This window comes from Pogoniulus pusillus, chromosome 33, assembly GCF_015220805.1.
Source record: "Pogoniulus pusillus isolate bPogPus1 chromosome 33, bPogPus1.pri, whole genome shotgun sequence".
NCBI classification, from domain to species: domain Eukaryota; kingdom Metazoa; phylum Chordata; class Aves; order Piciformes; family Lybiidae; genus Pogoniulus; species Pogoniulus pusillus.
The window spans coordinates 12,507,881-12,524,097 of NC_087296.1; the positions used below are offsets into that span (position 1 = coordinate 12,507,881).

General features: G+C 49.8%; 1 protein-coding gene across 10 annotated transcripts in view; it reads right to left on the reverse strand.

Moving 5' to 3' along the window:
- Positions 1–1,347: 1,347 nt before the first annotated feature.
- Positions 1,348–16,217, reverse strand: part of PTPRK (protein tyrosine phosphatase receptor type K) — a 609,180-nt gene continuing 594,310 nt past the window's right edge. For all 10 annotated transcript variants that reach the window (XM_064170307.1, XM_064170306.1, XM_064170297.1 and 7 more), the window contains 3 exons: positions 14,941–15,104; positions 12,962–13,097; positions 1,348–4,832 (listed from right to left, as the gene is read on the reverse strand). In XM_064170307.1, coding sequence (XP_064026377.1) covers positions 4,779–4,832; positions 12,962–13,097; positions 14,941–15,104 — 354 coding nt within the window. In that variant the 3' untranslated portion in view covers positions 1,348–4,778. The remainder of the gene's footprint in view (positions 4,833–12,961; positions 13,098–14,940; positions 15,105–16,217) is intronic.

The following is a 16,217-nucleotide window of genomic DNA, read 5'->3' on the forward strand; positions in this document are numbered from 1 at the left end:
TCCAGAGATCACTGAATCCACACCCCCTGGAACACAGACTTTAATAAACAAAAAGTAAAGAGAGGAGAGAGACTCAGGCTGTGAGTAAAGCTGGTGCCACATTCACCTCCCATGAGTGAGAACTGGAAACTGCAAGCAGGCATCACAGGACTCACTGCAAACTGTCACAGAATGATAGAATGTTAGGGATTGGAATGGAAACTGAAAGCTCATCCAGTCCAACCCCTGCCAGAGCAGCATCACCCAGGGCAGGTCACACAGCAACACATCCAGGCAGGTCTTGAATATCTCCAGTGAGGGAGACTTCACAACTCCCCTGGGCAGCCTGTGCCAGGGCTCTGTCACCCTCACAACAAAGAAGTTTCTCCTTCTGTTGAGGTAGAACTTACAGGATCATAGAATGGTTTAGGTTGGAAGGGACCTCAAAGCTCAGCCAGTTCCAAACCCCTGCCACAGGCAAGGACAGCTCCCATTAGAACAGGGCACTCAAGGCCTCATCCAGACTCACCGTGAATACCTCCAGGGAGGGAGCAGCCACAACCCCCCTGGGCAACCTGTGCCAGTGTCTCACCACCCTCACTGCAAACAACTTCCTCCTCACATCCAGTTTCCATCTCTCCTCTTCAGTTCAAACCCATTCCTCTTCATCCTGGCATTCCCAGACCTTGTCAGTAGTCCCTCCCCAGCCCTCCTGGAGCCTCCTGCAGATCCTGCAAGGCCACTCCAAGGTCTCCTCCAAGCCTTCTCTTCTCCAGCCTGCACAGCCCCAACTTTCTCACAGCAGAGCTGCTGCAGCCCTCTCAGCATCTTGGTGGCCTCCTCTGCACTGGCTCCAACACTTCCATGTCCTGCTTGTGCTGGGGGCTCCAGAACTGCCCCCAGGACTGCAGGTGGGGTGTGAGGAGAGTAGACTAAAGGAGTAGCACTTCCTGTGCTGCAGTTTCCATCCATTGCCTCTTGTCCTATGGCAGGGCACAAGTGAGCAGAGGCTCTCCCTGTCCCTTCCTTCCTCACCCCCATCCCTCAGCTATTGACAGACATTGCTCAGAGCCCCTCTCAGCCTTCTCCCTTCCAAACTAAGCAGCTCCAGGGCTTTCAGCCTCTCCTCATCAGGCAGTGCAGCATTCCCTTCAGCATCCTGGACTCTATCCAGTAGGTCCCAGCCCTTCTTGAACTGGGGAGCTCAGAACTGGATGCAACATTCCAGGTGGGGCTTCATTGGGCAGTCTTCTCCTCTCCAGACTAACCAGCCCCAGGGCTCTCAACCTTTCCTCATCCAACCACACCTCAGCCTGCTGGACAAGGGCAGTTAAGCGAGAGGGTAGCAAAACAGCAAATAATCTAAAGTCATCTTTAAATAAAAGTTTAATTCACTCTTACTTTACAGATTATTTATAAGCACCTTATCATTTTACTGTCAGCTCTAAAAAAAAAAAAAAAACCAAACAAACCCAAAAAGAAAAGAAAGAAAAAGAAGAAAAGAAGACCAACAAGAGACTGGAACCATTGCAGCTGGTCAAGGCTTGGGAACCTGATGAAGAAATGGACACAAGTTAAAGCCAAAGCACAGTGATTATTCTGTACACTACAAACTCTACTCAGACTCTGCCATTGGTTTATTCAAATCCTGCTTTCTCAGAAGCAAAGCTTACAGGTCTGTAAACATCAAAAGAAACATTGCTTAAACTTTACAGTTTGCTCCACAAAGCCTTTTTTTTGTGTGTGTGTGGTGTTTTGTTTTAATGTACCCTGAAGGGCATATGTGCAGAGCCACCTCTTGGCCAGGCAGTTCTCCTGTGCTTGGTTGAAGGCATCTGGCTTCCCTCATGCCTTTAATGGTGCTTAAAAATGCCCTTAGGGTATTGTGCAAGCCACAGCCAAGGCCATTTTTGATGTGTGTCCTTTCTTACATAGCTTTTTTTCATCAGTACATAATGAATGTGACTGTGAAAAAGAAACAGTTTGGGGTCTGCAGCTCAAGACCCTTCTCTACAACAGGAGTTGGTTTACATGGGACTGGAAACACAAGCAGTGGTTCCTCACATAGCTTCATGGGTTTTGATCAGTAAATAATGTGACTGTGAAAAAGAAACAGTTTGGGGTCTGCAGCTCAAGACCCTTCTCTACAACAGGAGTTGGTTTACATGGGACTGGAATCACAAGCAGTGGTTCCTCACATAGCTTCGTGGGTTTTGATCAGTACATAATGTGACTGTGAAAAAGAACCAGTTTGGGGTCTGCAGCTCAAGACCCTTCTCTACAACAGGAGTTGTTTTACATGGGACTAGAACCACAAGCAGTGGTTCCTCACATAGCTTCATGGGTTTTGATCAGTACATAATGAATGTGACTGAAAAAGAAACAGTTTGGGGTCTGCAGCTCAAGACCCTTCTCTACAACAGGAGTTGTGTTACATGGGACTGGAACCACAAGGAGTGGTTCCTCACATAGCTTCATGGGTTTTGATCAGTAAATAATGTGACTGTGAAAAAGAAACAGTTTGGGGTCTGCAGCTCAAGACCCTTCTCTACAACAGGAGTTGGTTTACATGGGACTGGAAACACAAGCAGTGGTTCCTCACATAGCTTCATGGGTTTTGATCAGTAAATAATGTGACTGTGAAAAAGAACCAGTTTGGGGTCTGCAGCTCAAGACCCTTCTCTACAATAGGAGTTGTTTTACATGGGACTGGAATCACAAGCAGTGGTTCCTCACATAGCTTCGTGGGTTTTGATCAGTAAATAATGTGAGTGTGAAAAAGAACCAGTTTGGGGTCTGTAGCTCAAGACCCTTCTCTACAACAGGAGTTGTTTTGCATGGGACTAGAACCACAAGCAGTGGTTCCTCACATAGCTTCGTGGGTTTTGTTCAGTACATAATGAATGTGACTGAAAAAGAAACAGTTTGGGGTCTGTAGCTCAAGACCCTTCTCTACAACAGGAGTTGTTTTGCATGGGACTGGAACCACAAGCAGTGGTTCCTCACATAGCTTCATGGGTTTTGATCAGTACATAATGAATGTGACTGTGAAAAAGAAACAGTTTGGGGTCTGTAGCTCAAGACCCTTCTCTACAACAGGAGTTGTTTTGCATGGGACTGGAAACACAAGCAGTGGTTCCTCACATAGCTTCATGGGTTTTGATCAGTACATAATGAATGTGACTGTGAAAAAGAAACAGTTTGGGGTCTGTAGCTCAAGACCCTTCTCTACAACAGGAGTTGGTTTACATGGGACTGGAAACACAAGCAGTGGTTCCTTACATAGCTTTGTGGGTTTTGATCAGTACATAATGAATGTGACTGAAAAAGAAACAGTTTGGGGTCTGTAGCTCAAGACCCTTCTCTACAACAGGAGTTGTTTTACATGGGACTGGAATCACAAGCAGTGGTTCCTCACATAGCTTCATGGGTTTTGATCAGTAAATAATGTGACTGTGAAAAAGAAACAGTTTGGGGTCTGTAGCTCAAGACCCTTCTCTACAACAGGAGTTGTTTTACATGGGACTGGAATCACAAGCAGTGGTTCCTCACATAGCTTCATGGGTTTTGATCAGTAAATAATGTGACTGTGAAAAAGAAACAGTTTGGGGTCTGTAGCTCAAGACCCTTCTCTACAACAGGAGTTGTTTTACATGGGACTGGAATCACAAGCAGTGGTTCCTCACATAGCTTCATGGGTTTTGATCAGTAAATAATGTGACTGTGAAAAAGAAACAGTTTGGGGTCTGTAGCTCAAGACCCTTCTCTACAACAGGAGTTGTTTTGCATGGGACTGGAACCACAAGCATGAAACACAACCAAAAAAACCCCTCTCATTCTACCAATGCATAAAAAGGTTTTGTCTTCTACTTACACTGAAACATACAAAAGAAAATGAACTACAAAAAATTGCTTACACTTGATTTCAGCCCAGAGAAAAAAAAAAACAACAACCCAAACAACCAAACAACCAAACCAACTTCTATTTTTTTTTGTTCAAGGAAAAAAAACAAACCCAAAGATGATTCTTCTTTTTTTTTGCTTTAGTTTTCTTCAGCCATCCAAAAAAGGAATGCAAGTAAACAATAAATACATGTGCTTTCTCCATATAGACATATTTACACTTGAGTCTTTGGCTTCTGGGTTAAGTTTTCTTTAGAAAGATCTTTGATGTGATCCAGCCATCATTGCACATTGAAACAAAACAAGCCAGGTTCCTTTTGACTGTATAGTATATATATATATATATATATATATGCAACACTGGAAACAAAGAATGAACCTCACTTGCAGTTTTGCTCTGCTGTTGTACTTCCAACAACGGATGAAAAGCTTGGAGAGGAGGGGGAAAAAAACCAACCCCAAATGTAAAAAAATAAAGAGGAAAAGAAAAAAAATAGAGAAGAGAAAAAATGAGATTGGATGGGGGAAAAATATCGATCCATGCAACAGCTGGGTGCTGTGCAGTGATGCAGAGAGGGCTGTGCCTGCAGGCAGGGAGAAGTCCTGGTTTGCCCAAATCTCTTCTGGCTCTGCTCTTCATGCATCAGTCAAGTGTTGCTGTGGCACTAAATGCTGATACTGGTATACAAGCATAGAAAGGGATTGAGTTCTTTTATTTAAGGTACACAACTTCATAAGAAAAATACTTTGCATTTAAAATTTCAAACCCCTCCCAACCCCTGCCCCCCCCCTTTTCTCTCTTCCCCTAAAATCTTTCTTCACAGGATCAAGGACTGTTGTCAAAACAGCACGTGCAAGACTCAGCTGTTTGGTGAAGTTGGTCACAGCTGTTCCAGCTAAGAGGATTCCAAGTACTCCAGTGCGACGTCGTAGCAGAAGCGGTACTGCTCCTTGAAGGGGATGGAAAGAGGAAGAGAGAAGGAGTTAAGTGAAGGTTCTAATGCATTAAGATCATAGAGGCTGAGGGACTTGGGGCTTTTTAGTCTGGAGAAGAGAAGACTGAGAGGGGATTTCATAAATGTCTATTAATAGTTGAGGGCTGGGGGTCAGGAGGTGGGGGACAGGCTCTGCTCACTGCTCCCTGGCATAGGACAAGCAGCAATGGATGGAAGCTGCAGCACAGGAGGTTCCAGCTCAACACAAGGGGGAACTTCTTGACTGGAAGGGTCCCAGAGCCCTGGCACAGGCTGCCCAGAGAGGCTGTGGAGTCAGCCTTTCAAGGCCTGCCTGGCTGCATTCCTCTGTGGCCTTAATGGGCTGCCCAAGGAGGTGCTGGAGTCACCATCCCCGGAGGTGTCCAAGACGAGGCTGGATGAGGTAATTAGTACCAGGCTTTAGTTAATTAGAAGGGCTGGGTGATAGCTTGGACTTGATGATCCTGGAGGTTTTTTCCAACCTGGTTAATTCTGTGATTCTGTGCCCTGAGCTAGATTGTATGGTCCTGCTGTGCCAGAGGGGTTGGACTTGATGATCTCTTTGGGTCCCTTCCTACCCCTGACATCTGTGAGCCTGTGATCTGTGAACTGCTTTGCTTGGAAATGCTGAACCGTGTGGCAGCAGGACCTGCAAACAACAACAGGCTCTGCTAGCTGCTCTGCAATCTGAGCTTCAAGCCTGACGTGCTTGTGGTTTCTCTCATCTGCCTGGGGGTTCTTTGCTTTATTTATTCCCCCCCCTGCTTTATAAGTATTTCACCAGCTTTGCTTTGAAAACTCACCTTAACCAGTGAGCTGGGATGGAGCCTGACCCTGAAGTGCAATGATCTGCTGCTCTGAGCTGCTCTGTCAAACATGAGAAGCTCTCCTATCAGTCAGAGCACTCTTGCAGCTCCATTCTGATACATTTCTGCTTCAGTTAGCTGATGCTGAGCAGTTGCCCAGTGCCTGCTGCTTGGGCAGCATGGGAATGGCATGGGAACACCCAGAGGTGACATAAGGCTGCTCAGGGCCCACAGCCCTTGGCACACTCGTGTTGGCATCAGGTTAGCAGCTGCACATTTAAAGGAGAAGTTAAAGCCCCAAATGCCACCATAGTTGGTGTTTCTCCTTAACAAGGCTGCTGTTCAGAGTTGATACTTGGACCCTCAATAAGTTTGCAGGGGACACCAAGCTAAGTGGTGTGCCTGAAATGCCATCCACAGGGATCTGGGCAGGCTGGAAAGGTGAGATGAGAAGTTAACGAGGTTCAGTGAGGTGAAGTGCAAGGTCCTGCACCTGGGTCAGAGCAATCCTTGGTATCAATCCAGGCTGGGGGATAATGAGGTTGGGAGTAACCCTGCAGAAAACGACTTGGGGATGCTGGTGGGTGAGAAGCTGGACAGGAGCCAGCAATGGGCAGTGGCAGCCTGGGCTGCATCCAAAGCAGCGAGGCCAGAGATGGAGAGAGGGGATCCTGCCTCTCTGCTCTGCTGAGACCTCACCTGCACTGCTGTGTCCAGCTATGGGGCCCTCAACATAGGAAGGACATGGACCTGATGGAGTGGGCCCAGAGCAGGACCCCAAGGATCACAAGGGCTGGAGTGCCTCTCCTGTGAGGACAGGATGAGAGAGCTTGGGCTGTTCAGTCTAGAGCAGGGAAGGCTCTGGGGAGACCTTAGAGCAGCCTCCCAGTACCTTAAGTACAGGAAGGCTCAGGAGGGACTTTACAGAAGGGCTTGGAGTGATGGGATGAAGGGCAATGGTTTGAAACTGAAGCAGGGGAGACTTAGGCTGGGCAGTAGGAGAAAGCTCTGTACTCTGAGAGTGGTGAAATACTGGAACAGGTGCCCGGGGATGCAGCTGCTGGCCCAACGCTGGAGACATCAAAGGTCAGCCCTGATGAGACTCTGAGTGACCTGATCTAACTGGGGATGTCTGCTGACTGCAGGGACTTCAGGCAGGATGACCTTGAGGGTCCCTTCCAACCTGATGAATTCTGTGAGAGGAAACCAAGGCAATGACTCCCACCTCTGCTGTCCTCATGACCTAAGCAAACAAAGGTGCCTCTGTGATTAATCAGTTTGCAGAGGCAGCTGGTGTGATCCTGAGCAGGAACTGGTGGGGCTACCTTCAAGGCTTTGCTGCACTCCTCCTCCTGTTATCTGATCATGTTGCTGAATGTAGGGCACCTGACAGGGTTAGAGATTGTTCTTCCTGGTTTGTTTTCTAACTACTGACTCTGCTGCTGCTGCTCAAGAGCTGTGAATAAAAACCCTTTCAGCTGTGCACAGAAACACCAAGCTATGAAAATTCAGCAACTGGAGGTTAAAGCTATGCTGGGATTCAGGACTGCTTTGAAAGGAAAGATAAGCTTACAGACCACTTATCAGAAACACACACAATCTACCTTGGCCTCCCTTTACAGTGACACAAGTCATTTTCCATGTGATCTGACCTCTTTTCTTCACAGCAGTGAACTGAAATCCAGGCAGCAATGCTCTGTGTTGTGGCTCAGGTTTATGGCACAGCAAACTACTTATGGCAAACAAAGACACAGCTTAGAGCTGCTGCTGCTGCTGCTGCACAGGGAGCTCTGTTAGCTACCATCACCTTGATGGCTGAGGTGGCAAGTGCTGCAAGTGGTGAAGAATTCTCAGGATGGGTTGGGTTGGAAAGGACTTTAAAGATCATCCAATTCCAACCCCCCTACCATGGGTAGGGATACCAGCCACCAGCTCAGGTTGCTCAAGGCCTCATTCAGCCTGGCCTTGAACACCTTTAGGGAGGGGGCAACCACAACCTCCCTGGGCAACCTATGCCAGTGCCTCACCACCCTCACTCTAAAGAATTTCTACCTCATTTCCAGTCTAAATCTGCTCTCTTCCAGCTCAAAGCCATTGCCCCTTGACACTACAACCCCTTGTGAAAAGTTCTTCCCCAGCTCTCCTGTAGCCCCTTCAGGTACTGGAATGCTGCTCTAAGGTCTCCCTGGAGCCTTTTCTCCTCCAGGCTGAAGAGCCCCAACTCTCTCAGCCTGTCCCCACAGGGGAGGTTCTTCAGCCTGTGATCATCTTTGTAGCCTTCCCTGGACCTACTCTAGAAGCTCCATTTCCCTCTTATGCTAGGGGCCCCAGAGCTGGAGGCAGTGCTGCAGGTGAGGTCTGAGCAGAGCAGAGCAGAGCAGAGGGGCAGAATCCCCTCCCTGTGCCTCTGCACTCCCTGCTCTGGCTGCAGCCAGCGGCCAGTGCTGGCTCCTGGGGAGTTTGGCACCAACTGACATCCCCAAACCCTTTTCCCCAAGCCTGCTCTTGAGCTACTCCTCACCCAGCCTGGATTTGTGCTCAGAATCAAGCCCAAGCAATCACAACAGCTCCTTGATACCAAGCAGTCACTGGCACCTGGCACAAAAGGGCAAAATGGGAAGAGGCAGCTCCAACCATTTTGCTCACTGTGCAGGTTCAGGAGGTCAGAAGCAATTTTCACTACAACACTTTTAATTTCAGCTGGCATCTCTGGTTTTCATGCTGTAGGCAGCCATCTGGCTGCAAAGGGACACTGTCAGTGTGAGAGAATGGCAGCTCTGTTCCTAACCCTCTTTCCCAGTCACCTACAGGAAGCAAAAGCAATCCAGTTGGGAGAATTTTTGTGAGGACTTCCTACAACGTTCAGTGTTTGTGACTGCAGGACAAGCACTCAAACTGTGCACCCAAACACTCACCTGAGGAGAGAGCTGGGTTTGAGTTCTGGCAATGTACACACAAGTATTTAGTCCTGTGGTTTTGCTCACCCAGGCTCACATTGCTGACATCAGTTTACCACTCCTCATGTTTATTACTTAGGTTACCAGTTGGCTCTGATGATCCTGGAAGGTCTTTTATCATAGAATCATAGAATCATAGAATCAAGCAGGTTGGAAGAGACCTCCAAGATCATCCAGTCCAACCTAGCACCCAGCCCTATCCACTCAATCAGACCATGGCACTAAGTGCCTCATCCAGGCTTTTCTTGAAGACCTCCAGGGACGGTGCCTCCACCACCTCCCTGGGCAGCCCATTCCAATGCCAATCACTCTCTCTGACAACAACTTCCTCCTAACATCCAGCCTGAACCTGCCCTGGCACAGCTTGAGACTGTGTCCCCTTGTTCTATTGGTGGTTGCCTGGCAGAAGAGACCAACCCCCACTTGGGCACAACCTCCCTTCAGGTAGTTGCAGACAGCAATGAGGTCACCTCTGCGTTTCCTCTTCTGCAGGCTGCACACCCCCAGCTCCCTCAGCCTCTCCTCACAGGGCTGTGCTCCAGCCCCTCCCCAGCCTTGCTGCCCTTCTCTGGACACCTTCCAGCACCTCAACATCTCTCTTCAATTGAGGGCCCAGAACTGGACACAGCACTGAAGGTGTGGCCTGACCATCCTCTGTCTTTGTTTCATAGGATCACAGAATGGTTCAGGTTGGAAGAGAACTCCAAAGGTCATCTAATCCAACCCCCTGCACTCAGCAGGGACATCCTCAACTAGATCAGGTTGCCCAGAGCCTTGTCAAGCCTCACCTTGAGTATCTCCAGGGATGGGGCCTCAAATACCTCTCTGGGAAATCTGGTGCAGTGTTCCACCACCCTCCTGGTGCAGAACCTGTCCCTAACACCCAATCTAAATCTGCTCTGCTTTAGTTTGAAGCCATTGCCCTCATGCTGCCACTGCAGACCTTTGCAAACAGTCTCCAACCTTCCTGTAGTCCCCTTCAGGTACTGCAAGGTTGTTATTCAAACTTGCTAGATCCAAGCCTTTGTTTTTCAAGTCCCAAGGTATCATTCTGGCTACTGCCAACCTGAGTATCAAGCATCACCATTATTCAAAGAGCCACAGGATTGTTTCAATTGGAAAAGACCTTTCAGATCAAGCCCATTTTATAACTCAGCACTCAGCACCAACTCTCAGTGCCTTTTAACTACAGCCTGCAAAGAAGCAAAATGCTCACAGCTCCAGCTGCTAATCTGGACTTGACACCTTACCATTGTGAAGAAGACCTGCCCTGCTCTGCACAATTTCCTGACAGTTTATGTGAGCACAGCAGACTGCAACTTCACTCCAAGGACATTGAGTGATGGAGCAGGACAGGAGAAGGGTAACAAAGCTCCTGAAGGGTCGGGAGAACAAGGCTGGGATGGAGCAGCTGAGGGAACTCAGCCTGACCTCAGTGCCAGGGAAACTGATGGAGCAGGTTATCTTGGGGGTGATAAGAGCGCACCTGAGGGATGGCAAAGGGCTCAGGTCCAGCCAGCATGGGTTTATGAAGGGCAGATCCTGCCTTTCTAACCTGATCTCCTTCTATGATCAGGTGACTGCTTGGTGGATGTGGGGAGGCCTGTGTATGTGCTCTGTCTGGACTTCAGCAAGGCCTTTGACACTGTCCCCCACAGCAAACTGCTGGCTAAGCTGTCAGCCCATGGCTTGGATGGCAATACTCTGTGCTGGGTGGTGTCCCTCAGGGATCAGTGCTGGGCCCCATCCTCTTTAACATCTTCGTAGATGATCTGGATGGGGGCATGGAGTCAGTCATCAGCAAGTGTGCAGATGACACCAAGCTGGGGGCAGATGTGGCTGGGTTGGAGGGCAGAAGGGCTCTGCAGCAGGACCTTGGCCGCCTGCACAGACGGGCAGAGTCCAAGGGGATGGCTTCAATAGCTCCAAGTGCAGGGTGCTGCACTTTGGCCACAGCAACCCCATGCAGAGATACAGGCTGGGGTCAGAGTGGCTGAGAGCAGCCAGACAGAGAGGGATCTGGGGGTGCTGATTGATACCTGCCTGAACATGAGCCAGCAGTGTGCCCAGGTGGCCAAGAGAGCCAGTGGCATCCTGGCCTGCATCAGGAATGGTGTGGCCAGCAGGAGCAGGGAGGTCATTCTGCCCCTGTACTCTGCACTGCTCAGACCACACCTTGAGTGCTGTGTTCAGTTCTGGGCCCCCCAGTTTAGGAGGGACATTGAGATGCTTGAGCATGTCCAGAGAAGGGCAACGAGGCTGGGGAGAGGCCTTGAGCACAGCCCTAGGAGGAGAGGCTGAGGGAGCTGGGATTGGTTAGCCTGGAGAAGAGGAGGCTCAGGGCAGACCTCATTGCTGTCTGCAACTACCTGAGGGGAGGTTGTGGCCAGGAGGAGGTTGCTCTCTTCTCTCAGGTGGCCAGCACCAGAACAAGAGGACACAGCCTCAGGCTGTGCCAGGGGAGATTTAGGCTGGAGGTGAGGAGAAAGTTCTTCCCTGAGAGAGTCATTGGACACTGGAATGGGCTGCCCGGGGAGGTGGTGGAGTCGCCGTCCCTGGAGCTGTTCAAGGCAGGACTGGACGTGGCACTTGGTGCCATGGTCTGGCCTTGAGCTCTGTGCTAAAGGGTTGGACTTGATGATCTGTGAGGTCTCTTCCAATCCTGATGATACTGTGATACTGCTTAGCGTGCAGAAGAGGAGGCTGAGGGGAGACCTCAATGCTCTCTGTGCAAGGAGACTGCAGTGAGATGGGGGTTGGGCTCTTATCCCTCCTGTCTGGTGACAGAGGAACCAGAGGCAATGGCCTGAAATTGTGCCAGGGGAGAGTGAAGTTGGAGATTAGAAAACATGCTGCAAGAGTGGTCAGGGATTGGAACAGGCTGCCCAGGGAGGTAGTGGAGTCACCACCCCTAGAGATATTGCAGCAGTGTGTGACCATGGCACTTTAGGACATGGTTGAATGGCCAGGATGGTGGTGGGTTGCTGGTTGGACTCTGTGGTCTTTGAGGGCTTTTCCAAGGGCAACAATTCTACGATCCCATGACTCTCTTCAAACAGACCAGGTTATTTCAGGAGATGAAAGTGCACCCTGTTAAATGAGAATGTTTCTTGTGAAAAGCATGCTGGTACCACTGCCAAAGCAGTGTAAATGCTTAGCCTGGCCTCTCAGGATGCTGGCCTGTGTGTACACGTGACAGATTTCCACCACAGCATGCAAGTTTGTCATTCTCATGCTCACACCACAAAACCACAGAATGTCAGGGCTGGAAGGGACCTCCAAAGCTCATTCAGCCCAACCTCTGCCAGAGCAGGTCACCCAGGGCAGGTCACACAGCAACACATCCAGGCAGGTCTTGAATATTTCCAGAGAGGGAGACTCCACAGCCTCCCTGGGCAGCCTGTGCCAGGGCTCTGTCACCCTCACAACAAAGAAGTTTCTCCTCCTGTTGAGGCAGAACTTACAGAATCATAGACTGGTTTAGGTTGGAAGGGACCTCAAAGCTCAGCCAGTTCCAACCCCCTGCCATAGGCAGGGACAGCTCCCATTAGAACAGGGCACTCAAGGCCTCATCCAGCCTCGGCTTGAATACCTCCAGGGAGGGAGCAGCCACAACCCCCCTGGGCAGCCTGTGCCAGGGCTCTGTCACCCTCATAGGGAAAAAACTCTTCCTCAGTTTCACATGGAACCTCCTCTGCCTCAGCTTCCACCACTGCCCTTGTGCTGTTATTGGGCATCACCCAGCAGAGCCTGGCTCCAGCCTCTGGCACTCACCCTTTACCTCTTCATAAACAGCGATGAGGTCACCTCTCAGCCTCCTCTTCCCCAGGCTCCAAGCCCCAGCTCCCTCAGGCTCTCCTCATAAGAGAGATGTTCCATTCCCATTCCCTTCAGCATCTTACTACAAGGGGAGCCCAAGACCAAATCCCCACATCCCTTTCTTCTTGTGGTCCAAAGTCAGTTTACCTCTTTATAAACAGCGATGAGGTCACCTCTCAGTCTCCTCTTCCCCATGCTCCAAGCCCCAGCTCCCTCAGGCTCTCCTCATAAGAGAGATGTTCCATTCCCATTCCCTTCAGCATCTCACTACAAGGGGAGCCCAAGACCAAATCCCCACATCCCTTTCTTCTTGTGGTCCAAAGTCAGTTTTCTGAGCAGAGCAGTGAGAATGCAGCTCAGCCAAGAGAGCCCCTGGCTCCACAGCTGCTGGCAGCCCCCCAGAGCCCCTGGCTCCACAGCTGCTGGCAGGCCCCCAGAGCCCCTGGCTCCACAGCTGCTGGCAGGCCCCCAGAGCCCCTGGCTCCACAGCTGCTGGCAGCCCCCCCGAGCAGCTGCTGCTTACCGGAGTTTCTACCATGTTGGGTTTGCTGTTCCGCAAAGTCTTCACGGCATGGAACACGTCCACCACGTTCTGCCTCTTCACCATCTCCACCACGATGCCAATGGCACAGAACATCCCACTGCGGCCACCACCGTTCCTGTGTGAATCACAGAACCAAGCAGGTTGGAAGAGAGCTCCAAGCTCAGCCAGCCCAACCTAGCACCCAGCCCTGCCCAACCAACCAGACCATGGCACTAAGTGCCCCAGCCAGGCTTGGCTTCAACACCTCCAGCCACAGAGACTCCACCACCTCCCTGGGCAGCCCATTCCAATGCCAATCACTCTCTGAAGAGTGTGCAAGGAGAGGAGCTGGTTACCCACCAGAACTGCTCGCCAGGGCTGCCCTAAGCACACTTCTGTCCTTGCGCTGTGCGATCCGCGAGTCCCAGCGGCAGACTGGGGCTTGAGAACCTTCTTGCAGGTTTGGTCTGAACTATTTGCTGCTGTTGACCTTCCTCTCAATTATGCCTTTTGAATTTTGCCCTTCCAGCCCACCACACCACTCAGCTATGTAGAGCCTAAGCTATGTAGGCATTAGAAATAAAAACCTTAGTTCTTTCCATTTAGCTCTGGAAAGAGACTTAAATTCTCCAGGGGCATGAGGATTATCTAGGCAGAGTAATGTGAAGGCATCATTCATTCATAGGATCATAGAATCAACCAGGTTGGAAGAGACCTCTAAGATCATCCAGGCCAACCTAGCACCCAGCCCTGTGCAGTCATCTAGACCATGGCACTAAGTGCCCCAGCCAGGCTTGGCTTCAACGCCTCCAGCCACAGCCACTCCACCACCTCCCTGGGCAGCCCATTCCAATGCCAATCACTCTCTCTGACAACAACTTCCTCCTAACATCCAGCCTAGACCTCCCCTGCCACAACTTGAGATTGTTTCCCCTTGCTCTGTTGCTGGCTGCCTGGCAGAAGAGCCCAACCCCACCTGGCTACAGCCTCCCTTCAGGCAGCTGCAGGCAGCAATGAGCTCTGCCCTGAGCCTCCTCTGCTGCAGGCTGCACCCCCCCAGCTCCCTCAGCCTCTCCTCACAGGGCTGTGCTCCAGGCCTTTCACCAGCTTCACCACCCTTCTCTGGACACCTTCCAGCACCTCAACATCTCTCTTGGTGACCTATAGGGATGCTTCTGAACTATTTAAACCTTAGTTTCAAAGAATTTAAGGTAGGTACTACTTCTTCAATGTAAATTAGCCAGGAGGCTCCATGGATAATAAGGAGGGATGGGCAGAAAGGAGCCACAGGTTAATTCTGAACACTTAAACAGAAACCTTCTTCTTTCTTTGGCAAGTAAAGGGAATAAATCAATTTCTAAGTTTAAAACTTTGTATTTAAATAGGTGAGAGAGAGCTTGGTTATTCTCTGCTTATGGCTTTTTCAACCCTCCTAGACCAGCTCCCAGTTAATTATCAGGCTCAGATAAGCAGCTAGTGAACATTTAAGGATCATTGTACTGTATTAGAGAACTTTCTTCTGACTTCACATGTCTACAGCTTTCAGACTAAAATAAAGTAGGTCTGCTGGAAAAAGAAAATGAATGCAACCCCAAAACATGGAAGAGAAACAAAAAAGAACCATTTTGGCACTCAGCACAAAACATTTCCTCCCTGAAACCATCCAGAAATGGATCTGTGTGCATTTTGTACCTGACAAAGGTGCTGTGTAGAGGAGACAACCACCCTCACAGCCAAAATGCTCATTCCCAAGGCACCTTCATGTCTGAAAGCTGATGAAATGCCAACGTGCAGGCCCAGTCATGTTCTTTTATTTGGGTATTTGTGGCTTAATAAGAGAGCCAAGGGCATGTGTAAAGGAATGGAGCCCTAAAAAATACTGCTAGCACTCAGAGCAAGAACCACTTTGGAAGCACTCCTCTGGACTGCAGCATATAGGCAGACCCATGGGACTGCCCCCTCCACCCTCAGGTACTCACAGGCAGTGGATGATGGTCCTCCCCTCCCCTTCTTCACACTCCTCTTGCCACTTCTCAACCTGGAGAATCAACTTCAAGAAGGATCTCTTGGAAGCTGGCACATCTCTGTGAGAAGCCCATCCCAAATACTGGAATTGTTGCACCATCAGGTAGCCCTCTTGTGGCTGAGGGAAACCAAAGAGCTTTAGGTCAGTAGGGCACCTTGACATAGAATCACAGAATGGTTTAGACTGGAAGGAACATCAAGGATCATCCAGTTCCAACCCCCTAACATAGGCATGGACACCTCTCACTAGATCAGGTCACTCATGGCCTCATCCAACCTGGGCCTGAACACCTCCAGGGAGGTTGTGGAGCACAGAAGCAGCTGTGATAACCATGAGAGCTTTGTTGCTCATCTCTGAGCCTTCCACATGCTAGATGCTGTGCAGGGAGAGCTTTGAAGAGAATGAGACTGTCACTAGAAAGGCCTCAATAATTAGAGGAACACAGATCCTGCTCAGCTTCTTGGAGCTGAAGATGAAAAGGAGCAGGAAGGTTGAGTTCAGAATAGGAAATACAGAGCAGGGAGATTTCCAGAAGCAAGATGTAAAGGAAGAAAAGAAAGACAGATATGGCAGACAGGAGGAGAAAATAAACCCAGCTTCAAAATCAATAAAAATGAAACATATGAAATGAACCAAGAGAAAAAAGAAAAACCCAACAAAAAAAAGAGGAAGTCTCAAAATACTACCAGAAGAGTGCTCTGGTGTGGTTATCTGCCAGTGTGTGCCTACACTTCAGCTTCCTGTAGCTTCCAGACAAGGTATGCAGAGCTGAAAATGTTCTCCTTTGCTCTGACTACAAGCAGAACACAAGTTTGCATGCAATGCTGCCTGCACACAAACCCAGGGCTGCACTCTGACACTCTGCCCAAACCCAAAGCAAAACCCCTTCTTTGTGTACACAGGGCTCAGTTTTCACAGCATCACAGTATCATCAGGATTGGAAGAGACCTCACAGATCAAGTCCAACCCTTTAGCACAGAGCTCAAGGCCAGACCATGGCACCAAGTGCCACGTCCAGTCCTGCCTTGAACAGCTCCAGGGACGGCGACTCCACCACCTCCCCGGGCAGCCCATTCCAGTGTCCAATGACTCTCTCAGGGAAGAACTTTCTCCTCACCTCCAGCCTAAATCTCCCCTGGCACAGCCTGAGGCTGTGTCCTCTTGTTCTGGTGCTGGCCACCTGAGAGAAGAGAGCAACCTCCTCCTGGCCACAACTTCCCCTCAGGTAGT